This window comes from Alosa alosa, chromosome 3 (genome assembly GCF_017589495.1).
Source record: "Alosa alosa isolate M-15738 ecotype Scorff River chromosome 3, AALO_Geno_1.1, whole genome shotgun sequence".
In the NCBI taxonomy this organism is placed as follows: Eukaryota; Metazoa; Chordata; class Actinopteri; order Clupeiformes; family Clupeidae; genus Alosa; species Alosa alosa.
The window spans coordinates 12066997-12094515 of record NC_063191.1 but is presented as its reverse complement, the minus strand read 5'-3'; the positions used below and the strand labels follow the sequence as shown (position 1 = coordinate 12094515).

The 27519-nt window shown below is 42.8% G+C and overlaps 1 protein-coding gene across 1 annotated transcript in view; it reads right to left on the bottom strand.

The window, feature by feature from the left end:
* Nucleotides 1-25758, bottom strand: part of mao (monoamine oxidase) — a 52117-nt gene extending 26359 nt beyond the window's left edge. The window contains 3 exon segments of the mRNA XM_048239211.1: nucleotides 4798-4935; nucleotides 5312-5406; nucleotides 25610-25758. Coding sequence (XP_048095168.1) covers nucleotides 4798-4935; nucleotides 5312-5406; nucleotides 25610-25658 — 282 coding nt within the window. The 5' untranslated portion in view covers nucleotides 25659-25758.
* Between the last annotated feature and the right edge of the window lie 1761 nt (nucleotides 25759-27519).

Genomic DNA, 27519 nt, shown 5'->3' with positions numbered 1-27519 from the left:
CATGGGCTCCTGCAATGGAAAAGCTTATGTGGAGAACCGTTCTAGCCTAGTTCTTGGGCCTAGTTCTATATCTGAGGTTCTGCACAGACCCAAATAGACCTTCCTCTCCTCTCCTCCTATGCTTTCTCCTCCTTCTCCTCTCCTGTCTCCTCCTCCTCTCTCCTCTTCCTCCTTCTCCCTCTCTTCCCCCTCCCTCCTTTCTCTTCTCCTCCTCCTCCTCCTCTTTATCTCCACTTCTCCTCCTCCTCCTTCCCTCTCCCTTCTCTCCTCCTCCCTCCTCCTCCTCTCTCCTCTCCCCTCCTTCTCCTCTCTCCTTCTCTACTCTCCCCTCCTCACCTCTCCTCTCCTCCATTTCTCTTATCTCCTTCTCCTCCTCCTGCTCTCCTCTCCCCTCCTCCTCCTCCCTCCTCTTATCTCCTTCTCCTCCTCCTGCTCTCCTCTCCCCTCCTCCTCCTCTCTTCTCCTCTCCTCCTTCTCTCTTATCTCCTCCTCCTCCTCCTGCTCTCCTCTCCTCTTCTTTTCCTCTCCTCTCCCCTCCACTTCTTCTCCTCCTCTCCTCTCCTCCTCTCCTCTTTGGCCTCAGTCTCCTCTGGTTTTAAAACACAGAGGACTCAGGGAGGCTGACTGAACTGGTTCTACATGCAGGACACGAAACTGTTACCAAACCTGCCATCAGACACACACGCAGTGACAAATAAAATGTGTGCACACGCACACACACACACACACACACAATATCAAGCTCAGAGGCTCAGAGGACAGATACAGAAGCTTTCATTAGGTATGCTGTCATGGTAACCTAGAGGAAAGCCACAAGGAGCTGATAAAGGGTGAAAGAAAAAACAGAGAGAGAGGGAGAGAGAGAGAGAGAGAGAGAGAGAGGTCAGAATACAAAGGAGTAGCCAGAGGAAGACTGAGAATAGCAAAACACAATACACAATTTTCACACATACACCACAAATAATAACACAGACACCACACACACGCACACGCACACACTCACTCACACACTTAACCTCCAACCACAGGCCAAGCCAGAGCTGTAACATTGCCTTCCCTTGACTGTGAGCACGCGCTTGTGACAGCCAGTGTTGAAATGTCAGAAAGAGAGACAATAAACAGTGGGGACTTTGATTCTGTCACACACACACACACACACACGCACACACACACACACAGACCAGTCTAATTGTCTGCACAAGGCCGTGCGATTCGTTGTGTCACACACACAGGGATACGATGCCGTCCCCAACTCTGTCCACCACTTAAATAGGTCATGTCAATAATAGCTGTCTGAGGGGAGAGACTGTAAAGTTCACAAGGCAATAAACCATCTTTCTGTCTTTCTTTGGGTGTGGGAGTGTGTGTGTGTGTGTGTGTGTGTGTGTGAGAGAGAGAGAGAGAGAAAGAGAGAGAGTATCCATAAGTATTTTTGCACATGTGCTTTTATTGGTTTTCATTTTCTTGCCAGTAACAGAAGATCTCCATTTGGCCTGCATTAGTACCCACAGTCCCCCGCCCCCATTCCAAACAAAAAGGCTTCCTGTTTATTCAAAGCCCACATCCCTCCTGCCCCGTTTGGTAGGGCCCAAGTTCCCAGGTCCCTCAGCCTGTGCTTGGAGCATCCACTGGTAGTAGGTAGGTAGGTAGATAGATGGATAGGTAGATAGAGAGGGAAAGAGATAGATAGATGAGTGCTGTGACTAGTGCTGTTACCCCATTAGCCTGTTAGCATTAGTGTTCAGCACTACATTATTTAGCCGTTAGCCTGTTAGCATTAGTGTTCAACACTACATTATTTAGCCGTTAGCCTGTTAGCATTAGTGTTCAACACTACATTATTTAGCCGTTAGCCTGTTAGCATTAGTGTTCAGCACTGCATTATTTAGCCGTTAGCGCCAGTGTTTCTCTCCACTGTCCAAGTCAAGGCTTCAGATGCTTTTTTATGGAGCAGGAAATCTGCCCATGGGAGTCTGCTGTCACTTTTAAGAGTTGCCATCATGTCACGCCAACCAGCGTGGGAATGTGTGTGTGTGTGTGTGTGTGTGTGTGTGGGTTGTATGTGTGTGTGTGTGTGTGTGTGTGTGTGTGAGAGAGAGAGAGAGAGAGAGAGAGAGAGAGAGAGAGAGAGAGAGAGAGAGCATGAAAATGTTGTCAGGATGAATGCTCATTGTTGTCAAGTTCCGACAGGTCCTGGCAGATACTTTATAATCCAAAGTGTGTTAGTGAATATGTGTTAGTGAATATGTGTGTGTGTGTGTGTGTTTGTGTGTGTGTATTTGGGTGTGTGTAAACCTGTGTGTAATAACAACAATGTATGTTGTAGAGGATGACTATAAAAAGGAATGATTGTGTGATAAGTGTCATGTGTTCTGGGGAGGAGGAGCATAAAGCTTGAAAGGTCACTGTTTTGGGAATCTCATTAGAATGGCATTGAAAGGGCGCTACAGTGGGCGGACTTCTATACACTTTCTACTGGAGCATGTGTGCTTCAATGATGACATGTCTATTGCTGCAGGCACTCAAATGTGTGCTTTTAGATGTGGGTGTGTGTGTATCTCTGTGTGTAATAATGAAAGATTTAGGTTTACAGCTGTGTGTGAGTGTTTGCGTGCGTGTGTGTGTGTGCGTGTGTGTGTGTGTGTGTGTTGTGTGTGTGTGTGTGTGTGTGTGTGTGTGTGTTTGAGTCTGTGTGTGTGTGTGTGTGTGTGTGTGTGTGTGTGTGTGTGTGTGTGTGTGTGTGTGTGTGTGTGTGTTGTGAGGTCAGAAGTGTGTGGGGGATGGGAGATGCCAGCAGGTCTTTTCCACCGTGTGACTGGAGTCTCTATGAGCCCCTGGCATGTATCTCTGTACACACTCCACTGCGCTCCACACGTGACCATTATCTCCTCCTGCCACTAGTTCAACGTGTGTGTGTGTGTGTGTGTGTGTGTGTGTGTGTGTGTGTGTGTGTGTGAGTGTGTGTGCCCGCTTACAGCAGTACGGTGGTAGGTTGACTGCATGTCTTTGTGTGCATTTATACATGCACGTGTATGTATATTGCATGTGTGTGTGTGTGTGTGTGTGTGTGTGTGTGTGTGTGTGTGTGTCTGTATGTTTTAGAGCAAGTATGTATGTATGTATGTATGTATGCATGTATATATATATGTGTATGTATGTATATTTGTATGTATGTATGTATGCATGTGTGTATATTTTTTTCTACAGTATATGGGTGCTTGCTATGTCTACATCTGTGTCTGTATGTTTTTGTGTATTTGTATACAGTGTACAGATTTATGTAACGTGTCTGTAGAGTGCACCAGCCTGACACAAAACGGGTTTTGTTTTGATTTACAATAGCTCCACCAGATCAGCCTAGGCACAGGTGGAGACCCATTCGCTGCCAAATCCAATCAGTGCTGGCCACACTCCTCCGTTAAGGCCCTGATGCGGACAGTGAAATTGGATCGAGGAGAACAGCGGAGAGGGCTGCTGTCTTGTCCAGCTCCTTAACGGGCCCACTCAGGGCCGGAGAAACTGCATTAGCATTTTCCTTTCCGCCACAGATTGGCATCTCCAGGCCCCGATACTAGCCGCTAGTGCTGGAGGATGGAGGGGGCTCTGCACAGGGGAGGAGGAGAGAGGGGAAGGGGCACGTACTTCCAGCACATTAGGCAGGAGAAGGAGAAAGAAGGGGTCTGCTGTTTTCCTTTATGAGAGTGAGTGTAGCATGGTTTGTATTTGTGCAAGTGTTGTGTATATTTGTGTGTGTGCATAGCGTATATGTGTATATGTGTATATGTGTCTCTGTGAATCAAACTGTGTGCGTGCATCTCCTTCAGCATTTATGTGTGTGTGTTTGCTGTCTGTCCGTGTGTCTGTCTGTCTGTGTGTGTATGTGTGTGTGTGTGCGTGTGTGTGTGAAGATGATTTCTCTTTGCCCAAGCCTGAGGATCAACACTCCAGCTGGGGTTACAAGGAACTCTCCTGTGTTTGTTTTGCTTGGGGAAAGATAAGAGGTTGCTCATTTTGTGTTTATATATGTGTGTGTGTGTGTGTGTGTGTGTGTGTGTGTGTGTGTGTGTGTGTGTGTGTGTGTGTGTGTGTGTGTGTTTGTATATGTGTGTGTGTGTGTGTGTGTTTGTATATGTGTGTGTGTGTGTGTGTGTGTGTGTGTGTGTGTGTGTGTGTGTGTGTGTGTGTGTGTGTCTGTGTGTGTGTCTGTGTGTGAGTGTGTGTGTGTCTGTGTGTGTGTCGTGTGTGTGTGTGTGTGTGTGTGTGTGTGCGTGTGTGTGTGTGCATGCGCATGCATGCTTAAGACAGGAACAACAAGAGATATGAGTTTGTCCTTGTATGTGTGTGCATGTGTGTGTGTTTGAACCCCTCACCTTTTCACTTTTTTTAACTAGTTCTACATTTTGATGGTGCGTCTCTCTAGATGATTGTATGCTATGTAGGTCCCTGTTAATACTGTGTGTAAAGTATATATTTTTCTATCTTTCTATATAGTTATATATTTTTCTACAGAGATATACAGGATGTTTTATATTTTTCTAAATATACAATGTATGTTTCTAAATATTTATTCACTATTGGGGTGGTGGACGATGTATGTGTCCAATGTATTGTGAACCCCTGTACATACGGGTCAGGTGACCTATGACCTATTTAAAATGGTGATGGTCTTTGCCTGTACAAGTCTGATGAAGAGCCGAAGGGCTCGAAACATCATTTGTGTTGGGGATTGAACACAAATAAATAAAAAAAAATGGAGAGCAAGTGTGTGGACCTTCTCTGTTATGTTGAACCCCTCACCTTGACATAGTGAGCCAGGTTCTCCTTTTCGTTGACTTTGTATGTCTTGATCCCGTACTCCTTGGCCAGCCGCAGGATACGGTTCTGTGTCGGACCAATATAGGCTCCTCCCAGATCCACCCATTTGGTCTCTTTGTTCTGATGGAAAGCACACAACAGCAGTGGGTTGGACTCTCACGTCTGAGCCGGGACTGCCCTGAAGCCTTTAATGATGAATAATGTGCTCACACTGTTCAACTAGAGGTCTTAAGCCTTCTGTCATGAAATTACACACTGTTATGTCTCTAAGATACAAACAATTAAGACAAGTACACATCATATTTCATATACAAGTATTTCACATATAGATATGTGTATGATGAGTCTGTGTGCCCTTGTGCCCTGGCCATCTTACCGTCACAGTGAATGTCTCTAATACCCTGTATATTCTATATTATGAACCGTTATGCGCTGTGGACAAGGATGAGTGGGTTTTGTCCTGTGTGTGTGGTTTGTCGTGTCGTGGCCATCTTACCCTCTCGGTGAAGGTCCTGCCCCCAACTCTGTCTCTGGCCTCCAGCACAACGGGACTCAGGCCCTCCTCAGTCAACAGCTTGGCTGCTGACAGACCTGAGAGAGAGGGGAAGGGGGAGAAGAGAGAGAGAGAGAGAGAGATTAACAACGTCTGTAAACAAATGGCATTGCAAACAAATGACATTACACACTGACATTGCGACGTCTATAAACAAATGACATTGCACAAGTTCATGTTCCAAAATCGCCTTAGCGTGTTTGGCAAGTCACTAGCCAGGGTCAAAAATGGACACTTGGGAGCGACTAATGGACACGAGGATCCATAACACCCCTGTTGCATTCCTTCCTAACCAGGAGATAGATAGATAGGATCCACTGAATGTACATACACTGGAAATTTATCTTTGGCACTCTGGCGACATAAAACACACAGCAACAGACAATGTTGCATAAATCCTTCCAACCAAGGAAGATGGGAGGTATAAGGGTAGGTGGTGAGGTGGTGGGTTGATAGCAGATGCCGAAGCATGACTTGCAGATAGTCTGAGAATAAGTTAGGCTGGGAATAAGTGTGATGCTAGAGGCGTGGCAAATTTCATCACATTACTCCCAGACTTTCACACGTTTGCTGATAAATCCGATTTTCTTTGAGAGTTATGTAATACACTACTATATCAACAGCAGAGTAAAGTAGAGAAAGTAGGATAATTAAATATTAAATATTAACCACACTGATAAATGCATATCCTTCTCTTTAAGACAGATAGTTTTACACCCTGGCAGGGTCAAAGTTCAGTTATTCATGACATGGAATGAACCCATGCCTCATAAAACACGACATGCTGGTGCCATTATTTAGTTTGAATGGCAAGTCACTCCATAGTTATACAATGGCGGCTGGATTTAGCATAGTCTGCATTTTTTCAGTCCATGCATCAGTCATCTTAACCTTGACATGACCTTTATTTCATTAATTCTTCCTTCAAACACTAAAAACAAATACATATATATATATATATATATATATATATATATATATATATATATATATATATATATATATATATATATATATATATATATATATATATATATATATATATATATATATATATACTATATATACATTCATACTGTATTTTATTCTATTTAGTTACTATTAACATTACTCTATTTACAGCTTACATGTACTATACAATGAAGTGCCACATATAGCTTACCAAGAATACCGTCCAATAAATGTGGGTGGCACAGCAATAATGCTATACAATGATATGTTGCACATTAAACATTCACTGTCAATTTCTCTCTTTTTCAAATCTCCAATACACCCTTGCAATACAACCACAATTTTGTCTAGCCGTGGTTTCTCAGTTATCACTTTCAGAAGTGCTGACCAAGAGATACCATGGAGATAACCCATCTTTATGAGGAAGGGATTGCAACACACCAGCACATGTTCTCTACTCAGCTTCCAGAGGACACAACTCCCTGTAACACAAGACCAGCACATGTTCCCTACTCAGCTTCCAGAGGACACAACTCCCTGTAACACAAGACCAGCACATGTTCCCTACTCAGCTTCCAGAGGACACAACTCCCTGTAACACAAGACCAGCACATGTTCCCTACTCAGCTTCCAGAGGACACAACTCCCCTGTAACACAAGACCGGAGAAGCCCTGTGACTCTGCAGTATCTGTGACAGCAATCAGCAGAGTTCTCAACATAATTCAGTTTCAGGCACGACAACAAACAGAATTTTTTGGTGTGAAAAAATTGAACTACAGTAGCTGACTGGACAAATACATACAACATGCAGTTTTTTATTCGGCCTGTTAGAAAAAGGGCCTCCTCCTGAGAGTGATGCTTTTAATTAGGCTGACTTAGTCACTGACAGAGATAGTAACAGAGATAGTGAATCATGCATGTATGATCATGCTAGTGGACACTTCTTTAAAACACACTTCCATGCATACATTTTGTCTGCCACTTCGCTTTCTGGGGGTCAGTGGTCTGAAGTCTCATAGCTCAGACAGGAGTTTCCTCTCTGAGTGTGAGAGAGGCCATTCTGAGGAAGCGAAACACACACACACACTCTCTCTCTCTTTCTCTCTCTCTCTCTCACACACACACACACACACACACACACACACACACACACACACACACACACACACACACACACACACACACACACACACACATCATGTGATTCAGGCTGCTAGCTAGTCTGAGAAGTCTGCATGAGCATGTTTTTCATGTCTAAACAATGTCCATATTTGTTTTTGGCAGAAAGATTTCCTTTGGTAATAATCAGTGAAATCGGAGCACATATGTTCTGGTTGAAAGTGTGTGTTTCATATCAAACTGGAGCTAGTGTGATAATGCGTCAGGCTTCACCATGGGAGACGGGAGGTGCAGAGGTTATTGAAGGCGTCATGGGGGAGCAGAGGTTATGGAAGGTGTCATGGGGCAGTAATGGTTATGGAAGGCGTCATGGGGCAGTAATGGTTATGGAAGGCAGCATGGTGCAGCAAAGTGAATGTGCTGAGCGAGGGGGCAGCGGAGGCCAGGGCAGAACAGAGGAATTTAGTGTTCAACAAAGAAAACCCCAAAAAACACAAACATACACACACAGCAACGACTTATTTATCTGCATGTATCTGCCCAATCTGTGGGACAATTTCTTCTCTCTCTTATCTCTCTCTCTCCCCCACCTTTCTGTCCCTGTCTCTTTCTCTCATTCTCCCACCTCCTCTCTCTCTCTCTCTTTCTCCACCTCTCTGGCCCTGTCTCTTTCTCTCATTCTCCCACTCACTCACTCACTCTCTCTCTCTCTCTTCTCCACCTCTCTGGCCCTGTCTCTTTCTCCCACTCACCTCACTCACTCTCTCTCTCTCTCTTCTCCACCTCTCTGGCCCTGTCTCTTTCTCTCATTCTCCCACTCACTCACTCACTCTCTCTCTCTTTCTCTTCTCCACCTTTCTGTCCCTGTCTCTTTCTCTCATTCTCCCACTCACTCCTCTCTCTCTCTCTCTCTCTCTTCTCCACCTCTCTGGCCCTGTCTCTTTCTCTCATTCTCCCACTCACTCTCTCTCTTTCAATCTCTGCAGAGCATTTCACTTATTATTACTCTGTCAGGAGGGTATGTATGCATTTTTGTTGGCTCAGTACAGTAAGCGTAAGACTTTTAGTGTCTTGTCTCTTGTTTCACGACGGCTGGCCTGGACAGGCACCAGACCGCTGCCACTGTGAACATAAAGTCATCCTATAAACAGCCGGCTTACAGGAACTTTTATTCCAGCCTCAGGAACACACTCGGAGAAGGGAGAGTGTTAGAGAGAAAAGGAGAGAGAAAGAGAGAGGGAGAGAGAGTGAGAGAGAGAGAGAGAGAAAGAAAAGAGAGAGAAGAAATTGTCCCACAGATTGGGTAGATAAATAACATCGGTGCTCTGTTTTTCAGGGTTTACTTTGTTACCAACAGTGTGTTCTCTACGGCAGTGCTTTATGACTGGTGTACCAGACTACAAAAACATCTGCAGCGTGTCCCATGATGACCAGCAGGGAAAGCGGACCAATGGGGAGAGGGGGTTGGAATGCCCGACCGCTCTGGGAAAACTCCTGGCCTAAACGCTGCAGCGATAAGATGATGACAGGAGGCTTTTGTCATTCGTGGATTAGCTGTGCTACCACTCCCTGGTACTGGGGATAAGATCAGACAATTCCTTCCCAAATGCTGAGTGTGCTCTTTCTCTCTCTCTCTCTCCTCTCTCTGTCTCTCTTTCTCACTCTTTCTGAGTTTTATCAAGTTTTATCAGTTTAAGATCAAGCTCTCCCAACCTCTAGTAAGTCTGTTTACAGTTGTTTTCAATCGCTAACAAGCGCTTACCCATACTTCAGATACTTTTTCTAAACTCTTACTCTTACTATTGTGGGATGTTGTGTGTTAACATTCGTAAATACTGCAAATTCAATCCATAATTTTGTTGGGAGGTATAGCTTGTCTGTTAAGAAAATGTAAGCATTGTGGAAATGTGTTCACTGACTGCATATCGTGTGAAAATGACATGAAATGTGTGAATGGTATGGCCAAAAAAGACAGATATTGTGCTAATTGTATTTAGAGTTTTGAAAATGTGACAACTGGTTGGACAAACGCATGTTAGCGACTGAAAAAAACAGTATCCAAGGCGATGCACCTGAGATAAAACCATTTTGGTAGCAGAAGCAGAGGCTTTTATACTGTATCTAAGGTTTGGAATATTGTGTTTGCTATTGTGTGATGTTGTGTGTTAACATTTGTAAATACTACAAAAACAATCCATAGTTTTGTTGGGAGGTATAGCTTGTCTGTTAAGAAAATGTAAGCATTGTGGAAATGTGTTCACTGACTGCATATTGTGTGAAAACAACATGAAATGTGTGAATGGTATGGCCTCAAGAGACCGATGCTGTGCTAATTGTGTTTAGAGTTTTAAAAATGTGGTTAACTGGTTAGACAAATGCTTCTGAAAAAAACTGTAATCACGCTATGAGGTTGAGTGTTATTTCACATCATTCCAGCTGTCTTTTATAGGATTGCCAAGTGTATTGACCAATCCTTCCTCTAATTCCATTTCCCAAGATTTTTAGTGGAGATGGAGTCTATAAGGGACTAGCATAGATCCTTTGTTCTACCGTGGATGTCAAACAGGCCCTACATTGCTTTGGTCCAAGCAACTCCACATTGAATAAGTGTCATGTCGCTCCAGACCTCTACTTAACATCTGGCAGAGGATCTACTCAACATTTTCACATGTATGGACACATGTGCTGCATCCTGGAACAATGTTTTTATGCATTTCTTGTGCGTTTCTTACAAAGGTGCAGGCAGTGCAGCTTGCATGGTGTCATAACGCCTATTATGTTAACTGTAATGACCACTGTAAACTCCTCCTAGGTATGAACGGGAGAGACACGCATGTCAGTAAAGACATGAGAGGCTGGAGCCCAGGGGTGGAGCGGGACTCTAAATATTATTACCCTGAGATGTCAAGCTACAGCGGCCTCCTCCCAACAGGGGGCAGTGGGTGTTGAAGGGAGCGTGACCCAACTTGACCTGAATCCTATTTTGAGGGGATCCGGGGCAGCTGCTTAAAACAGTTCAAATCTTTCAGCAGTCTGGACCTGGATCTCATCATAACATTATCTCATAAATGCATGTCAGGTCATGGTGGTCGTTACCATGTTATTACCAAGGCATTGGGGGGGGGGGGGATGGGGAGAGGGGAGGGGCTGCAAAGGCACAGTTCAGGCTGCTGGAGGGTGCACAAAAGAATTCATACGGACAGCGATATCAAGCCCTCTTTAAGCTCACAGTAAACAGCCTCGCTTTAAAACCCTACCGGCCGACTGGGAACTCTCCTAATTCTCCCGGTTACCACTCCACTATTACAGGATAGACGATGATTGACGATGAGGTGAAAGCAGGGGACTCGGAAAAGAAATACAGAACTGAGAGACGGACACAAGGCTGTGTCAGGTGGTCTGTGAATCAAATGACCGACTGAGTGACTACATAGTGTTCTATTCAAGTCAGGGGAGAATTTCAAATGTCTTTAATGAGGATATGTCACACACTCTCAACCAACCGATTCCTATCCCTTTCTCTCTCTCTCTCTCTCTCTCTCTCACAGACACACACACACACTCACGTGCATACACACATTCAAACACACAAAAACATTCAGCTTCACTAGGCCTGAAACAAATAATCTATCGCAGACAAATAACCCTCTAGATGTCTCCCATGGTGTTATCCAAAAGATAGGCTAGCAGTCTTGGCTAAGTAAGGTGTATCTGGCCACAAAGTGGAGAAGTCCTGCTAAATCCTACATGCCATTTGCTCTGCAGAATGATTCATGATGACTTTGCACAAATGCCTCTTATGTAAGCATGAAACATTGCGTTTAAACTCTTTTAAGCTTCTTTGACTCAAAGACAGGTAATAACAATATCTATCTATCTATCTATCTATCTATCTATCTATCTATCTATCTATCTATCTATCTATATTATTGGCATGTATTGACAGCCACAATGGCAAAGGGATATCAAAACTCAATTGCAACGTTGTATTTGAAAATGTGCAACACAAATTACAGATCTTATCCATTTCATGTTCACTAAATGTGTAAAAAATGTACATATCAACCTCTACTTACTCATCAACTTGTAAAACCACAGAGCATTACATACTCAAGTCTAAACTCCATGGACTCCATTTCAAACCAGTACAAAGTATGACCAGTGTTACCACAGTTACCTTGAAAAAGTAATCTGATTACTGATTACTGCTTTAAAAGTAACTAAGTTAGATTACAAGTTACTTTATTAGTTACTTTCAGCAGCTGCCGACAACACCCCCACTGCCTCAACATAAAAATGATAACTGGTTTTGCCAATACTCACTATACTGGAAGTGTATTTTAACAGTAATGTCAACAATGTATAGGAGACATCCCAACCTAACCTACTTAGATCCTGAAATTCAGATGTTTGTTCAATAATATCTAGTCAGTACACCAAATAAGGAAGGCCTATTGATAGAAATTGTGATAGTAAAATATGTAGATTTTGGTAGTTTGGCCTTTTCATGTAGCCTTGGCAACTAGCCATCTAGTATAGGCCTGAGTAATATGCAAATGAAATTACACTTGTTAAACTCACCTCAACAAGTCTTTTGCAATCATTTAACCCGCCGTGAGCAATGAAGTCACTGTTACAAACAGTGTGCAAGACTATCATTATGTTTTACTCTTATGAGACAATTGGGTACACCTTTGTGTAGTCTGATGTGAAATGGGTCTTAAATGTTCCTTTTTGAGGGGCACTGACTCTGCCATGACGCTCCTGTTTCTAGATACACTGACTGAACTGATTAATTAAGTTCGGGAGAAAAGAGATATAAGCCCACCTACACTGAAAACTGATTGGTTGATTTAGCAAAATAGACCAGGATGCTCTCTGTCTTGGATGAGCTTCAGGCACACATGCACCACTCCTCTCTCTCCCCCTCTATCTATTCATACTTTGCACTGATAAAATGTGCATGTGTGTCGCTGCGTGGTTTTACACGTGAGTTGTCCTCATGCTGAAAACTTGAGCATAGCCTATATATGACGTTAATCCCCGAGACAAGAAGAAAGCAAAGAATATATCTTTTTATTAAGGAAAATGACAAAAATAGTAACGCACAGTGACTTAGATAAGTAACTTTAATCTGAGCTTTAAAACCCTACCGGCCGACTGGGAACTCTCCTAATTCTCCAGGTTACCACTCCACTATTACAGGATAGACGATGATTGACGATGAGGTGAAAGCAGGGGACTCGGAAAAGAAATACAGAACTGAGAGACGGACACAAGGCTGTGTCAGGTGGTCTGTGAATCAAATGACCGACTGAGTGACTACATAGTGTTCTATTCAAGTCAGGGGAGAATTTCAAATGTCTTTAATGAGGATATGTCACACACTCTCAACCAACCGATTCCTATCCCTTCTCTCTCTCTCTCTCTCTCTCACAGACACACACACACACTCACGTGCATACACACATTCTCACACAAACACACATTTTCACACACACACACACACACACACACTTATACATAAATTCAGGGGTGAATGGCTAAAACACAAAATCCCCTAGATCCCAGGGTTTCCCACAAGTATGGGGATTATGAAGTGTCCACATGAGCACTGCGGCTTGGAAAGAGCATTCTTGGAATGGAACTCAAATGTGTGTGTGAATTTGTATGAGTATCCTTGTAAGTGTGTGAGTGTGTGTTTGTGTAGGTGTGTGTGTCTGTCTGTGTGTGTGTGTGTGTGTGTGTGTGTGTGTGTGTGTGTGTGTGTGAGACAGAGAGAGAGAGAGAGAGAGAGAGAGAGAGAGAGAGAGAGAGAGAGAGAGAGAGAAAGTGCATAAGTGGATGTGTGAGAAACTCAGAGGAAAAGAGAGGGAGAGAGTGTGAGTACTATATGTTTGTGTGTTTGTGTGTGAGGGAGAGTGGGAGTCCACAGAGTGAGCACAGTCAGGAAAAAATGCAGCAACGCCGACTTGTAAGGACTTTATATTTACACGGGGGATTCGCAATAATAACACTTTCAAAATTGCTCGCTATGGAGAGCTGTGCGTAATAGTAAATGAATTTCTGCAGCGAAATACATCAGCGCTGTCCCGCCACGCATATCTCTGGCATCATTAGCGCGTCGTTAGCAAGACCTCGGCCATGATGTCACCCATTCGTTTACACAGTCTGACACAAGTTTATCTCAAGACAGTGTGTGCGCGCACTTGGGAGAGACAGAGGCCTACTTGTTCTTCCCCAAACCCAGAGTGGGAATCTATCAACAACAGACCACATCTGTACAAATCCAGCCTCAGTCGTAAGTCATTTAACGGCACATCTAACCTGGACCGCCACCAGAACATATATTAGTTTTAGAAGTTCTGACCCGCACCACAGGGCCTTTTTTGGTTTTGCAACAGCGATGGGGCGCCTCGCGGATTGCCATAACAACATGGCTACCTAGGACGCTCACAGAGAAAAGGTCAGAGTTACAAAAGGGAAAAACAGATATTGGATTTGGCCGCTGTTCATGCCAAAAGCGGTCGCCACAGAGAGAGACTCTTTGTTTAACAAAACAAATTTCTGCCTCTATTTTTTCTAACTTAAAATAGTTGAGTGAGGTAGAGTAATTCAGCACTTTTCTTTTAGACTTCAAAAGCGCCATTTCGACATCTCTTTGAAGTCAGGCGGGTTTGGGGGGAAATAATGCAAAAGCTAAGTGATCAAAGCTAAAGGTCTATGTTCAGTGGGAACAAACTTCACTCTTTGAAGTGAGTTAAACTGTTTACTTATTTCTGATTCTTTGGCTTGGGGTCTGAATACACAATATCAAACGCAATAAATCTACACGCATGTCCTCAGAGGACTTACTTGCCCCTCACAGCCAATTCTGCAGTGAACTAGCATTCTCATTGGCTCTTCTGCAGTGAACTAGCATTCTCATTGGCTCTGAATAGAGAGAGTTGATTGTCTGCGTTTGTGAGATAAAGGGCTAAACCTAAGATAGCTCAGCTGATTTGTAAAAAACATTCAGCTTCACTAGGCCTGAAACAAATAATCTATCGCAGACAAATAACCCTCTAGATGTCTCCCATGGTGTTATCCAAAAGATAGGCTAGCAGTCTTGGCTAAGTAAGGTGTATCTGGCCACAAAGTGGAGAAGTCCTGCTAAATCCTACATGCCATTTGCTCTGCAGAATGATTCATGATGACTTTGCACAAATGCCTCTTATGTAAGCATGAAACATTGCGTTTAAACTCTTTTAAGCTTCTTTGACTCAAAGACAGGTAATAACAATATCTATCTATCTATCTATCTATCTATCTATCTATCTATCTATCTATCTATCTATCTATCTATCTATCTATATTATTGGCATGTATTGACAGCCACAATGGCAAAGGGATATCAAAACTCAATTGCAACGTTGTATTTGAAAATGTGCAACACAAATTACAGATCTTATCCATTTCATGTTCACTAAATGTGTAAAAAATGTACATATCAACCTCTACTTACTCATCAACTTGTAAAACCACAGAGCATTACATACTCAAGTCTAAACTCCATGGACTCCATTTCAAACCAGTACAAAGTATGACCAGTGTTACCACAGTTACCTTGAAAAAGTAATCTGATTACTGATTACTGCTTTAAAAGTAACTAAGTTAGATTACAAGTTACTTTATTAGTTACTTTCAGCAGCTGCCGACAACACCCCCACTGCCTCAACATAAAAATGATAACTGGTTTTGCCAATACTCACTATACTGGAAGTGTATTTTAACAGTAATGTCAACAATGTATAGGAGACATCCCAACCTAACCTACTTAGATCCTGAAATTCAGATGTTTGTTCAATAATATCTAGTCAGTACACCAAATAAGGAAGGCCTATTGATAGAAATTGTGATAGTAAAATATGTAGATTTTGGTAGTTTGGCCTTTTCATGTAGCCTTGGCAACTAGCCATCTAGTATAGGCCTGAGTAATATGCAAATGAAATTACACTTGTTAAACTCACCTCAACAAGTCTTTTGCAATCATTTAACCCGCCGTGAGCAATGAAGTCACTGTTACAAACAGTGTGCAAGACTATCATTATGTTTTACTCTTATGAGACAATTGGGTACACCTTTGTGTAGTCTGATGTGAAATGGGTCTTAAATGACTCTGCCATGACGCTCCTGTTTCTAGATACACTGACTGAACTGATTAATTAAGTTCGGGAGAAAAGAGATATAAGCCCACCTACACTGAAAACTGATTGGTTGATTTAGCAAAATAGACCAGGATGCTCTCTGTCTTGGATGAGCTTCAGGCACACATGCACCACTCCTCTCTCTCCCCCTCTATCTATTCATACTTTGCACTGATAAAATGTGCATGTGTGTCGCTGCGTGGTTTTACACGTGAGTTGTCCTCATGCTGAAAACTTGAGCATAGCCTATATATGACGTTAATCCCCGAGACAAGAAGAAAGCAAAGAATATATCTTTTTATTAAGGAAAATGACAAAAATAGTAACGCACAGTGACTTAGATAAGTAACTTTAATCTGATTACTGGTTTGTAAATAGTAGCGCGTTAGATTACTCGTTACCGAAAAAAGTGGTCAAAATAGACTAACGCGTTACTGGCATCACTGATGAAGACGGACCATAATCACAGCTCTTAAACAACACACTGCAGGTGACGAAAGCCCTGAAATTGGTAAATATGACATGGAAATGTTAGAAGTGAACATGCATGTGAGCTGGACTGCTGTCTATAGGAAGCTAACACATATGTGCAGCATGTTTGTGTAGCATGCAGACGAAACATGGTGGAGAGAGAGGCCTATAGGGACCCTGTAGGGAGCGTCAGTCCACTGAGGAAAAGGTCAAGGAGCCTTTGAAGGAAAACTCTGAGATCAAAGTCATCCCCCTGGAGCTCTCTCGTTCTCACTCTTTCTCTCTTTTTTCTTTCTCTCATTTTTGTCTCTCTGTCACCATTCCCTTCCCCCACTCCTTCTGATTCCTCTAAAAACCTTAGGCATTGGCCTAAATATGGTCCCCTGTTCTCAAGTGTTGCATCCATTCCAAACCTCAAAACTTGTGAGCGAAACAATGACACAACTTAACAGACACTAGAACACAGAGGCCCACATATCCAGACAACAACCCTAGTTTCACATGGGTATTTTTGTTCAGCATCCACATTGGTCTTAAAAGAAAACAAACCTTCAGCATACCTGTACACTTGTATACTACGTATCTTGAACACAGCACTGAAGCATTGATTTTGAATTTCTCTGCTTTTGTAACCTTAGGGGGATAACTCTCCAGTTTCCCAGTCAGTATGACACAAGAAGTAACTCAGTAATCCTCATATCTGGCTTTCCTCCCTTTATCCTTGCTAATGTCAAGACACAGGAACAATTGGCTGGCAAATCGGATTGACAAGGACGGGAAAGGTTTCCCTGGCAACTGCAAATGTAAAGATGTGACCACTTGGGCAGGGGGGCCAAATGCAGCAATTGTTGTCCAAATTACAGCTCTCTGGTGAGGCAGTGAGAACAAACATCCAATTGAGAATGACATTCAGGCTAATTCAAAACAACACAATGATCAGCGAGACAACTTACAACGAATTATGACCCACAAGATATTTCAAAGCCAGTTCGATTTTCATGATCATATGTTTAGTTGAATACAGATCCTCTTCCACCTGATGGATGGTGTGCTACAGGGGAATGGGTGTCTCAGAGGGCTTAAGATGTGCTGTCAAATGAAAATGGGGAAGAGAGGAGGAGATGAGAGAGAAAGAGAGACAGTGAAAAAGAGAGGAGGAGAAGAGAGAGTGAGAGGGAGAGGGAGAGAAAGAAAGCAAGAAAGCAGATGAGGAAAGAGCAAAGACAGTGAGAAGAAATGAGAGAAAGGAGGGAGGGTTGTGGAGAGGAGTAGAAAGAATTGGAGTGGAGGAGAAAGACATAATATCTGTCTCTGTTGTAAAAAAACATATACAGTGTTATTTAATCTGTTTAAGCTACTTACAATTAATATAGTTTGCTGTAAAGCAAACAACCCCCCCCACACACACACACACACACATGCACACACTAAATCCACACAATGTCCTCTCACTCGCCCCAAAGCAATCATGCCACTGCCTCTAAATGAGCAGGATCAGGCCTGGCCAGGCGTGGGTCAATGCCCCTCAAACGAGCACCGCTGTGGTCTGATAATGGGGAACCAGAGAGGGACAAAAGCTATTTGTGGAGAGCTGTCATGCCCGCCGCCTTTCTGATATTTGCTTGGGTGCAGCGGCTGGGAAGTGAGCACATTGTCTAAACAGGGCCAGCATATGGAACAAGCAGACACACACAACACTGCCTCTTTCTCTAAACACTGCCCTGCATCGCTGTTTGTTTACAGTGGCAGTAGAGGGGTAGGGGGCTAGATAATGGACCATTCTCTCCCTGTGAAACCCATCAAGTGATAAAAATGAACAGCAGTTAATGACATCTGATCGTTGCCATTTTTGTGTATGCCATCAGGCCTTTATGGGTGCCCCTTGATCATGGGGCCACTGCAAAACGGTGTCGAAATCTAATATCAGCTCAAAGTTCAAGCCCAATCAGTTTCGTAAGCCTATCCCCCATCGGCCTCTCTCTCTCCCTGTCAGTCGGCTGATAATGACTAAATTGCATTACCACATCCCTACATCGCTGCCCTAACTCCCATCCCACCCACCCACCCTCTAGCCCAAATTGGAGTTGACAGAGAACACCTTTAAGTGTGCCAACTGGCCCCCGGGAGCCTCAGGGCTCAGGATTCTAATCTGTTATCATTTGCCACTTATCCATCGTGCCAATTAAGCAGTCCCCTTTTACCGAGGCCTGTCCTCATGATGAATCAAGCCATCAGAGGGAGGGAGGAGAGAGAGAGAGAGAGAAAGAGAGAGAGAGGAAATGAGAGTGAGACTACACCTTGAAGGGATAAGGCTGAGCAAATGTTCCACACAAATGAAGAGAAAATTCTTCTTAAAGAAAAAAAGTCTACATAGAGTACATCATACTTTTACAGTAAATGAACTCGGTTGCTAAACAGATGTGTCAGGAAAACCACATGGGTGTATTCAATAAGGAACACATTCTAGTAAAATCTGTAATGGCTACTACAGTCAGTAACACCTGTTGCAGATGCACACATTTAACTTGGTTTAGTATGTCACCTAAAGGCGGCATTATAGACCCTTTCAACAATAATTGGGCCCCAATCTACTTCCTCTGCATTAAGATAACATATGGAATGTTAAAAAGGAAGTCTTGTGGGGCCAACTATGATGCTGATAATGGAACTCTCTTGAAAGGGTCTATATTTGCTGCTAACGATGCATGCAGTATCATGCGTTTTGGCCGTGAATGCTGCAGCAAGTACTGTATGTTAACAGGATGCTGCAGATCACATACACGTGCGCTTTGTCTATCAGCAAGTAAATTGATAGCCTTAGTCTGACTGGTTTGACTGGTTTGTAGTGTTTTAACAAGGCCGTTTAGGTCTCCTTAAGGAACTATACATTGTTCCTGACTCCCAGATGTGACAGGTGGGAAATAATTTGTCTCAAAAAACAATTCAATAGCAACTAAATGACAATAAGCTGTTCCTAAAATTGCTCCAAACCAACAGACTATTGATCCGACAGGCAAGCTTTTAAAAGACAGCAGCTACATTTCCTCTGCGGTTTCTACTCTGTCTGAGCAAACAACATGATTGCCATTCGTCTGGCAGACGATGAGAAAGAATGGCAGCACAAAAAGTCAGAGAAAGAGGCGCCATCAGGTGAGCATACACAAGCCATTGGCTGTGTAATAAGATTCAGCCGAAGGGTAGCTACATTTTTATTGACAGGAAATCTACCTAAAGTCAATATTCAACACAACATAAACAGCATGTAATCAGCGAGCAGCATTCAGCTTTCAACAATAAAAAAGTGTCTCTCATATGCATTCTGACTTTATACTGATGCATTTCTAAGGATTTCCAGAGGCGTCTATGTGAGAGACATGGTGATGGTGACCTGTTGTATTAACTGGACGTCTACGTAAAATCAACAGTCAACATAACATAATCGTATGCAATTCACAAGTAATACCCAGGTGTCTAACAGGGGAATAATAAAATAGACTACTCTGTTTGCATTCTGACTTAGTGGTGCATTTCAAAGGATTTCCAGAGGTGTCTATGTGAGAAGCACAATGGTGACAGTGAGGTCGCTTATTATCTGAGGTTGCATAGGAGAGGAGGAGGAGGGCAGCTTCTATTTTCCAGCGTGACACAAGCACAGCAGAAGAGCCCTTGTTAGGGTGTCAGCAAGTCAAAACCCATCACCAGCCCCCGATGAGCCACGACACTTGGCTTTCTCCTCCATCACATAATCATGCTATCAGTGTCAGTACCACTGTGTGTAAAAGACTAATATATTGGATGTTTACTAAGTAGATCATTTTCATTGAGCCACTTAAATATATATAAATAAAAAAACTAGTAGTTATTTATATAACTACCGGTAATAGTTATATAAATAATGATATGCTCTCTTACAAACATAGATCATCCCTTTTCACACTTCAGACTTCAACACTGACCAAAAGCACATTCTGTAGGGAGGTGTTTGCCCCAATGGCCGTGTTTCGCCGGTCTGCTAAACCCTATGCCTGTGTTCCATGACATCAGCTCCAAATGGCACTAGCATGGAACATGGAAAACTTCGTCACAAAGGACAGAAATAATTGCTGTAAGTATGAAACACTCCAAATCAATTTACGGTAATGTGGCAACCATGAGACTTTCACAGCTGTGGCTTTTAGCTGAAACCACAAATGCCCCCATAGTTTTTCCATGTAAAAACAAATATACCTAGAATGATATCTGATGATAGCATTAATACAGTATTCTTCCAAGGGTCCTTTCTCCTGTTTGATCAGCTGGGAACACAATACCTGAAATACTTTAATATCACAGGATCAGTACAAAACAGTTAAAGGCACCCAGTCTAACACCACACAGAAATGAGTTTAAGTTTAGGAGATGCATTACACATACAGAAGTAGGACACGACTTTAAATTTAGCCGTACCACTTTGAGGGAGACAATTTCATGCACCCCATTTTCAAAGGGTTCTATACCCTGCACAGAGCAGGACTTTCCCATATCCGAATAAACGCACACCAGTCACATGTCTGCATGGTATCATGTTGCCCACTGACAATAGGTTCTGTAAGGATCATGGAACATTTTCATTTCATTTCAATAATAAATGTCCGTCAGAGAAGACCTAATTGAATTACCTTAGGCACTATTAAAACCTTGCCTGCTGTAGCCATGCAACCACGAAATAGAGATGACTTCTATGTCATATAGTCAACCATAAAAGCACCACACAGCGGTATTCCGTATCAGATAGCATGATGTTTGCAGATCATCTCTGTATTGCAATAAATATAAACATTACATTTAATTGCTCTGTTATGCATCTTGCAACAGTGGGCAAAGCAAATCATTCTTCCAATAAAGAGTTACACAAAGTTATAGACCCTTTCAACAACAAAAACAAAAACAATGCTTGAACGTTCTATTTGGGCCCCAATCTACTTCCTCTGCATTAAGATAACATATGGAATGTTAAAACGGAAGCCTTGTGGGGCCAACTATGATGCTGATAATGGAACTCTCTTGAAAGGGTCCATATGTGCATGACATAGAACATCATGAAACAAATGAAAAGGATTCAAGGCTGCAAAAAAATCTATGTCAAAGACTGAGGGCTAAATTGCAGCCATGTGTTTGTAAATGAGTGACATTATTTGGTTACTCAGGTCAGACTCAAGCACAGTGACCTGACACTGCCCCCCCCCACCACCTCTAAAATAACGAGTAACGTGGGACATGCAGAGGGGCCTTTGCACGCTAAACACTAAACGTCAGCGATGCCTCCCATCCTCTCCTCCTCCGCTCAGTCTGCGAGCGCCGGCTTGTTTTTCCTGGCTCTGCTCCAGGGGCTGGAATACCAGGGCTCCTCAGCAGGAATGGGACACACACACACTCACACACACATACACACACACACGCACGTACACAGACCAGGAAACGCCTGGGTCAGTGGATGGACGGCCTCCACAATTAGTCCCAGTTCCACTGACCCGGGGTCTGCTATCAGCCCATGCTGTCATATGATAGGCTGTGCTTTTTACACATGACAGACGACGGTGGTTAGGGGATCATTCGTTTGCCTCACCCTGTTTTCTTGTTGCTCTTTTTCTACTGTAATTACTGTAATACTGATACTAATACTAAGACTTTGGATAACTTGAACACTGAACACTAGAATATCATTCAAAAACAAATGTTCTTCATGGTGCACACCTCTTAAAGAAACTGTAAGAAATTGCAATTGTATGAATGCTGTATTGTCATGGGTTATATTTTGTAGTTGCCCAGATGAAAGGTATGTGTTCTTTGAATGTATTGTACAGCGCATGTGGACTGATTGTGACATGTGACAAATTCACTCCTCGTCCTTCACTCAGGCCTTGGTGGCCCTCTAAGTGGCATATCCTGTTTACACTTTCTGGATTTGAATAAATGGTGGAGACAGCTACGTGCACTTGTTATCTAAGTATTCAGGAGCTTGTTGCACAAGAGTTAAATTGCAAATAGATATTTCCTCTATCTCTTTCTCTCTCTCTTTATTCTTCTCCTCTCTGTTCTCTCTCTAGCCTTTCTTCTCTGTCTCTCTCAGCCTGAGGACTTAGTGGTGGCAACTTGTGCAGAATGAGGTGGGGGTTCATAGGGCGTAGCCACCCTACAACCACCTCTCTGCCATTTACTCTTTGGCCCTGAAGGTGAGTGTGTGTGTGTGTGTGTGTGTGTGTGTGTGTGCATGTGTACAAGACAGAGACAGAGAGAGAGAGAGTGTGTGTGTGTGTGAGAGAGAGAGAGGCGGGGGGGTGCCTGTGTTTTAAAAAAAGAGCTGTCAGAATGGCTTAGCATTTGTGTGAAAGTGTATCCTCCCCAGGCTAAGAGTCCATCGGGACCACACAGATAACAATTGAATTTACATGGGCTTATGGGCCATTAGCAGAGAAACCCACTAGCAAGATGGCAAATCTCTCCCCATTCCAAATTACATAGCTTTCATTAAAACAAAAGACCTTGGATTTGGCTTTTTAGAAAGGGCACATGGCGAAAATGAGCCCTTTAGTGACAGCGTGGCTTAACGTGATTTAGCACAGCGGTCGGAGGACCAGAATAAATGTTGGCTGATGACTGGGTGCGAATCTGCAGCTACCCACTGGACACCACAGCCTCTGCCCTCCTGGACTAGTGGACACATTGACATGAATCCCAGTCCTGTGGGGCTAATATGATCACACTGTGTACAGCACGTGATCAAAATCACAGTACATCTGAAATATGTTTAAAAAAACGTACAGGTAGGAAGCAGGATCTATCAAATAAGATCTCTGCTTGACTGAACAGTATGATTCATGACATTTTTTCAGCCATTCTGCAAGCCTTAAACATCATTTATATCCTAGGAGATATAGTCGCTCCTTCAGCCTCATCTTACTCATTTATAATAATAGTGTTTTCTTTCCAAACCAGGACAGGGATATCAAGCTACTGTTTGTTTTAAGACGCCAAAATCAGCTGAGCTGGAACACATGGGAGGTGATGTCCTTCTAGTGTCTTACTGTCTTTCTCCTGGCTTTCACCACACAAGTATTTACAGTGGAAATTACAGTGTACAGTACTATAGCAGTGTAGTAACATGAAGACAGAATAGATGGGTAGTGAAAGCTTTCATGTAACATGCAGGTCAAGCACGAAAAGTGCATAAGCCCTCAAACAGACATGCCAGCATCAACAAACTAAATGAACCAATAACATATTGATTGTACAGTACACAGTATCCAGGGGCCAATTTGACGTGTAAAATCCATTTCGCCACGAGCATTCACACTTCAGTCACCCAATTACCTGACACATGCACAAACAGCGATGCCTCCACCACATCCAGAACCACTGAAGTGGACATGATTGGTTTCATGGGATTGTGTTCATGTACAACACATCAATTCTAAATTGCATGATTTCACAAGGCCTGTCTATCCCATTCCGATAATCTCTGCTTTTGGCCGAAAAGCACTGTATCACTGAAACATCTGAACCATCTCAAATTAATGAGAGTAATGCCAAGAAGAAACATTGGGTAAGTGCAATCCCTGTGTGCCACTCACTCAGAAGGTTTATCCTTTCCTTATCTGTAATCACTGTGTATGTACATGAATAGGAAATATACTGACTTTAAACCAATCTTACACTGAAGACCTTCATCAGTGGACAAAAGGTACCAAAACAAATGGTCTTAGAGAAGACATTCTGTGATTCAAACCCAAATGTGTGTGAAATTTCCATGTTCAAATAGTTGTGTTCTGGGCAGGAGAAAAACAGAACTTTTGTATGTTTGCTAGTACAGTACTTCGTTAGAGTACAAGGGCAATCTAACCTTCTTTGCTCTTTCCAGCTAGCAGTCTTACCAGAGTCTGCCAACAGCATACCTATGCAATGAGCACCAGGATCCTTCAATTACCTGCCTATCCAACCAGTATTAATACCTCCAAGCACCTGCCTGTGCCTGGTTTTACTAGGATCTTCCAAACACCTGCTAGCCTGGGAATACTCATACAAACCTTTAGCAAATTTGGGATTTGCTTTTCAGGTCGGTCTGGCCAAGAGGCCATTGAAGCCCATTTCCAATGTCCCTAAAACCCTGGCACACAAATACAATTGCTAATCTGGCATGGACATGTATTTCTTTGTAATTGAGTAGACAACTGAAAAACAATTTGGTAAGAGTTTAATCCACCAAGTTTCATTTCACTGCTAGTTACACCTCTGCTGTAAGTCAATTACCCTTTTCCAGACCAACTCTCATTTCTAATTGAGAAGGTCTGCGTGCTTCCCAGGCTAACAACCTGCTGCTTATGCAGCAAGTCTTAGCAGGGCCCTCCAACTATCTACCTGGTGCCACCAGGGTCCTTTAGCCACCTGCCAATCTAACCAGTGTTGTCATACCATGGTCCTCCACCTACCTCTCTGGACAGACCTAGACTAGATTAGACCTGGTCCTGATCCGCAATATTGTTATACTTTACTTTATCCTTCTCTGTTGGAGTGGTACTTAAAAAGGACAGAGACATCATCATTGTAAACACTCAACACTGTCTTAGGACAAGTGGAGCAAACTGCTATGTGGCTATCCTTTACAGTCTCTATCAGGGACAGCTCAGTTCAACTAAACAGATAGACTGGTCTTCCATACAGGATGCCAGCTCAACAGGCCTTCACAATAAACTGAAAATTCTGGCACGTTCATCATAATTGTAATTACACAGAGACTTATACAAAAAGTCCAAAAAACTCCCATCATAGTTGAATATTTTGTTGCCACCAAAATCAATCGTTTCATGTCAAGTCGACAGATTTCGAATTATTTACGGTACAAAACAAATGATAATTGAGCTCTTAAATTATTACACAATGAACATGCATTTACAACAGGCTACCATGTCCTGCAGTTGGCAGCGAAAGTGTAATTGAAACCCAGGAACTATTAGAATTACACGTCAGTTGCACTTTAATTTCTTGGATAGCTAGCATCCTGGCTCTCGGCGTGTCTCTAATTTACGACAGGGCGACATGGCAACCTGTGCGATATTACTTAACGCATTGTGGACACTCCTCGGCGACATGCGACTGTGAGACGTGAATTCACGGAAGAGACGATGACTGAAAGAACACCCTTTACGCACTTAACTGCTTATTAAGTGCGTTAAAGACCGACTATACTCACATTGGTGGCGAATTGTTAACCACCCGTATAATATTTATGTATTTTCATGATATAAGGTTGCTTTATGAAAATAAGCTTGTAAGTGCAACAGCAGCTGATAGTGCCACCAACAGTCAGTAACCGTGAGAGAGATGACGCTCGGTTAGTAAAATATGGACTAGACTAGAGCAATAGTTACTCATAATATCACAGTTATTAGATATATTACAAAATGTCTAAATTAATTACCTGACTCACTTGTTCTTCAACGAAGTGAAGTTGAGAAAAAACACCTTCGCTTCACTAACCTGAAATGCCTCCCCCGATGACTATCACGTCGTATCTGTTTTCTGACATGGTGCTGTTTTGCCTTTCACTTTTCCGGCTGGCGCTCGATCGCTCGTTTGGAAGGAAGAAGTGCGGGGTCGCATCTGTATAAAAGCGCGGACAGGCCCTCTCGGTAGCCCCGCCTCCCCCTCGTACGCACCATGGATCTATGTTAATAGCCTACCGGTGAGGATTTACACTCTGTCCTAGAAAGCACCACCCTCCCCCTCTAGTCACTATAACCATAGACTGATAAACACCTGCTGATTGAACTGGTTTCTGTGTATTACCAGCCAAGTAAAATGAATAACATAGACAGCTGTGTGTACTAGGTCCACAGCTAATTCATATATTCTAACCCAATCAGTAAGCAGGCTGCCACTGAAGTAGCCTATCAAATAAAACCCACTTCCAACTATAGCTTTTATATGGACTTAATTTGTCATGCAATTTAATCTAACGTTGTTGCTACGTTATCTATGTAAACTCACTACTCCCTTTCATTTCTTAACACAGTCTTCATTGAATGGAATTAAGCAATTACACCTTATGGTGATCTTTTTAAAGTAGCCCCTTTATAAATGAATTACATTACTAAGCCTATATTAAAGTCTTATAGTCATACGTCCATGCAAAATGCCTAAGTGTTCACTGTTATTTCAATTAACCGACCTTAAGTATTTCGGTTCCTGACATTTCTAGGCTATATTTTATGAGCTGAGAAGACTGTGCGGTGACGAATAAACAGAATGGTCGGAGAATGTAATTGGCCTAGAGAAACATTTGGAGGTGAAGTCTGCCCTCTTGTGGTGTGTGAGGTTAGTGCGGGGTCAATATATTGGGGTTATGAGGACGTGGACACCTGTACTTAATGCCTTGCCTCTCTTGAGAGCCCCAAGCATCTCCTCACATGAACAGCGCAATTTTCCATTTCAGATGTAAGAGTTATATTTATATATTTAAATAGGAGTGTAACCTGGCCTGTCACATGCTATTTTCTAATTTAAACCTTTCAAAAGGTGTACTGGCTTGGTTTAAGTGTAAATGTCAGCATTCTTTGCCACTGAGCCACACTTCTGTGAGTGCGTGTATACATTATCCATAATGAGCATATTGACCATAATCCAAATCCTGTGTTGATCTCATTTAATCAAATAAGCTACTAAAACTCCACGCTAGCACATCCCCCTGCCCTTTACCGCCCTAAGGGACAGTGCGAGCGCACGTATGGGTGTCCGTGTTCGTCCGTCTCTCTCAGACAAGGGGTACAGTACTTCACCCAGAGACAGATCCGAGAATAGCAGTTGGACAGTGTGGGCGCGTGTGCAAGGCCTCCTCAGCAGTGTCATGATCGCATATTTTCACCGAGGTATCCCATTCAGCCAAACGGACACTGATCTTTTAAAGCGTCCATTAGTAAATGATGTGTCAACCAAGCAGACGCCAAATCAAGCGGAAAGCACGTTTATACCACTAAAAGCCTCAGTTATGTTTATTGGGGTTGTGGCAGGTGTTGAGTTTAATAGGTCTTGGCAGACTCTTTGGTAATATATATATTTGACCACCAGAGGGTGATGTTGCTTTTTAGTTCGCAAGCAGATGGCATATTGAAGCAGGTCTTATGTGAAGGCCTATATACCCAGGCGTATTTCCCCTCGTATTTGCCTATTGTCATTTTGTATGTGTAAATGGGATTTCTGATAGCATTGGCTAGTTGTTTATGAGAGAACACTTGTCATGATCGACCCTATATTCATGTTTATGGTGATTGATATTTTGGATATTTTTTAGAGGTATGGAGACCAGTAATAAAATATTATGTGTTTGTATAAGGTGCACATTTGTCCTATTATTTATGCAGTGTGTCTGGACGAGTTTCAGTCCAAACCAG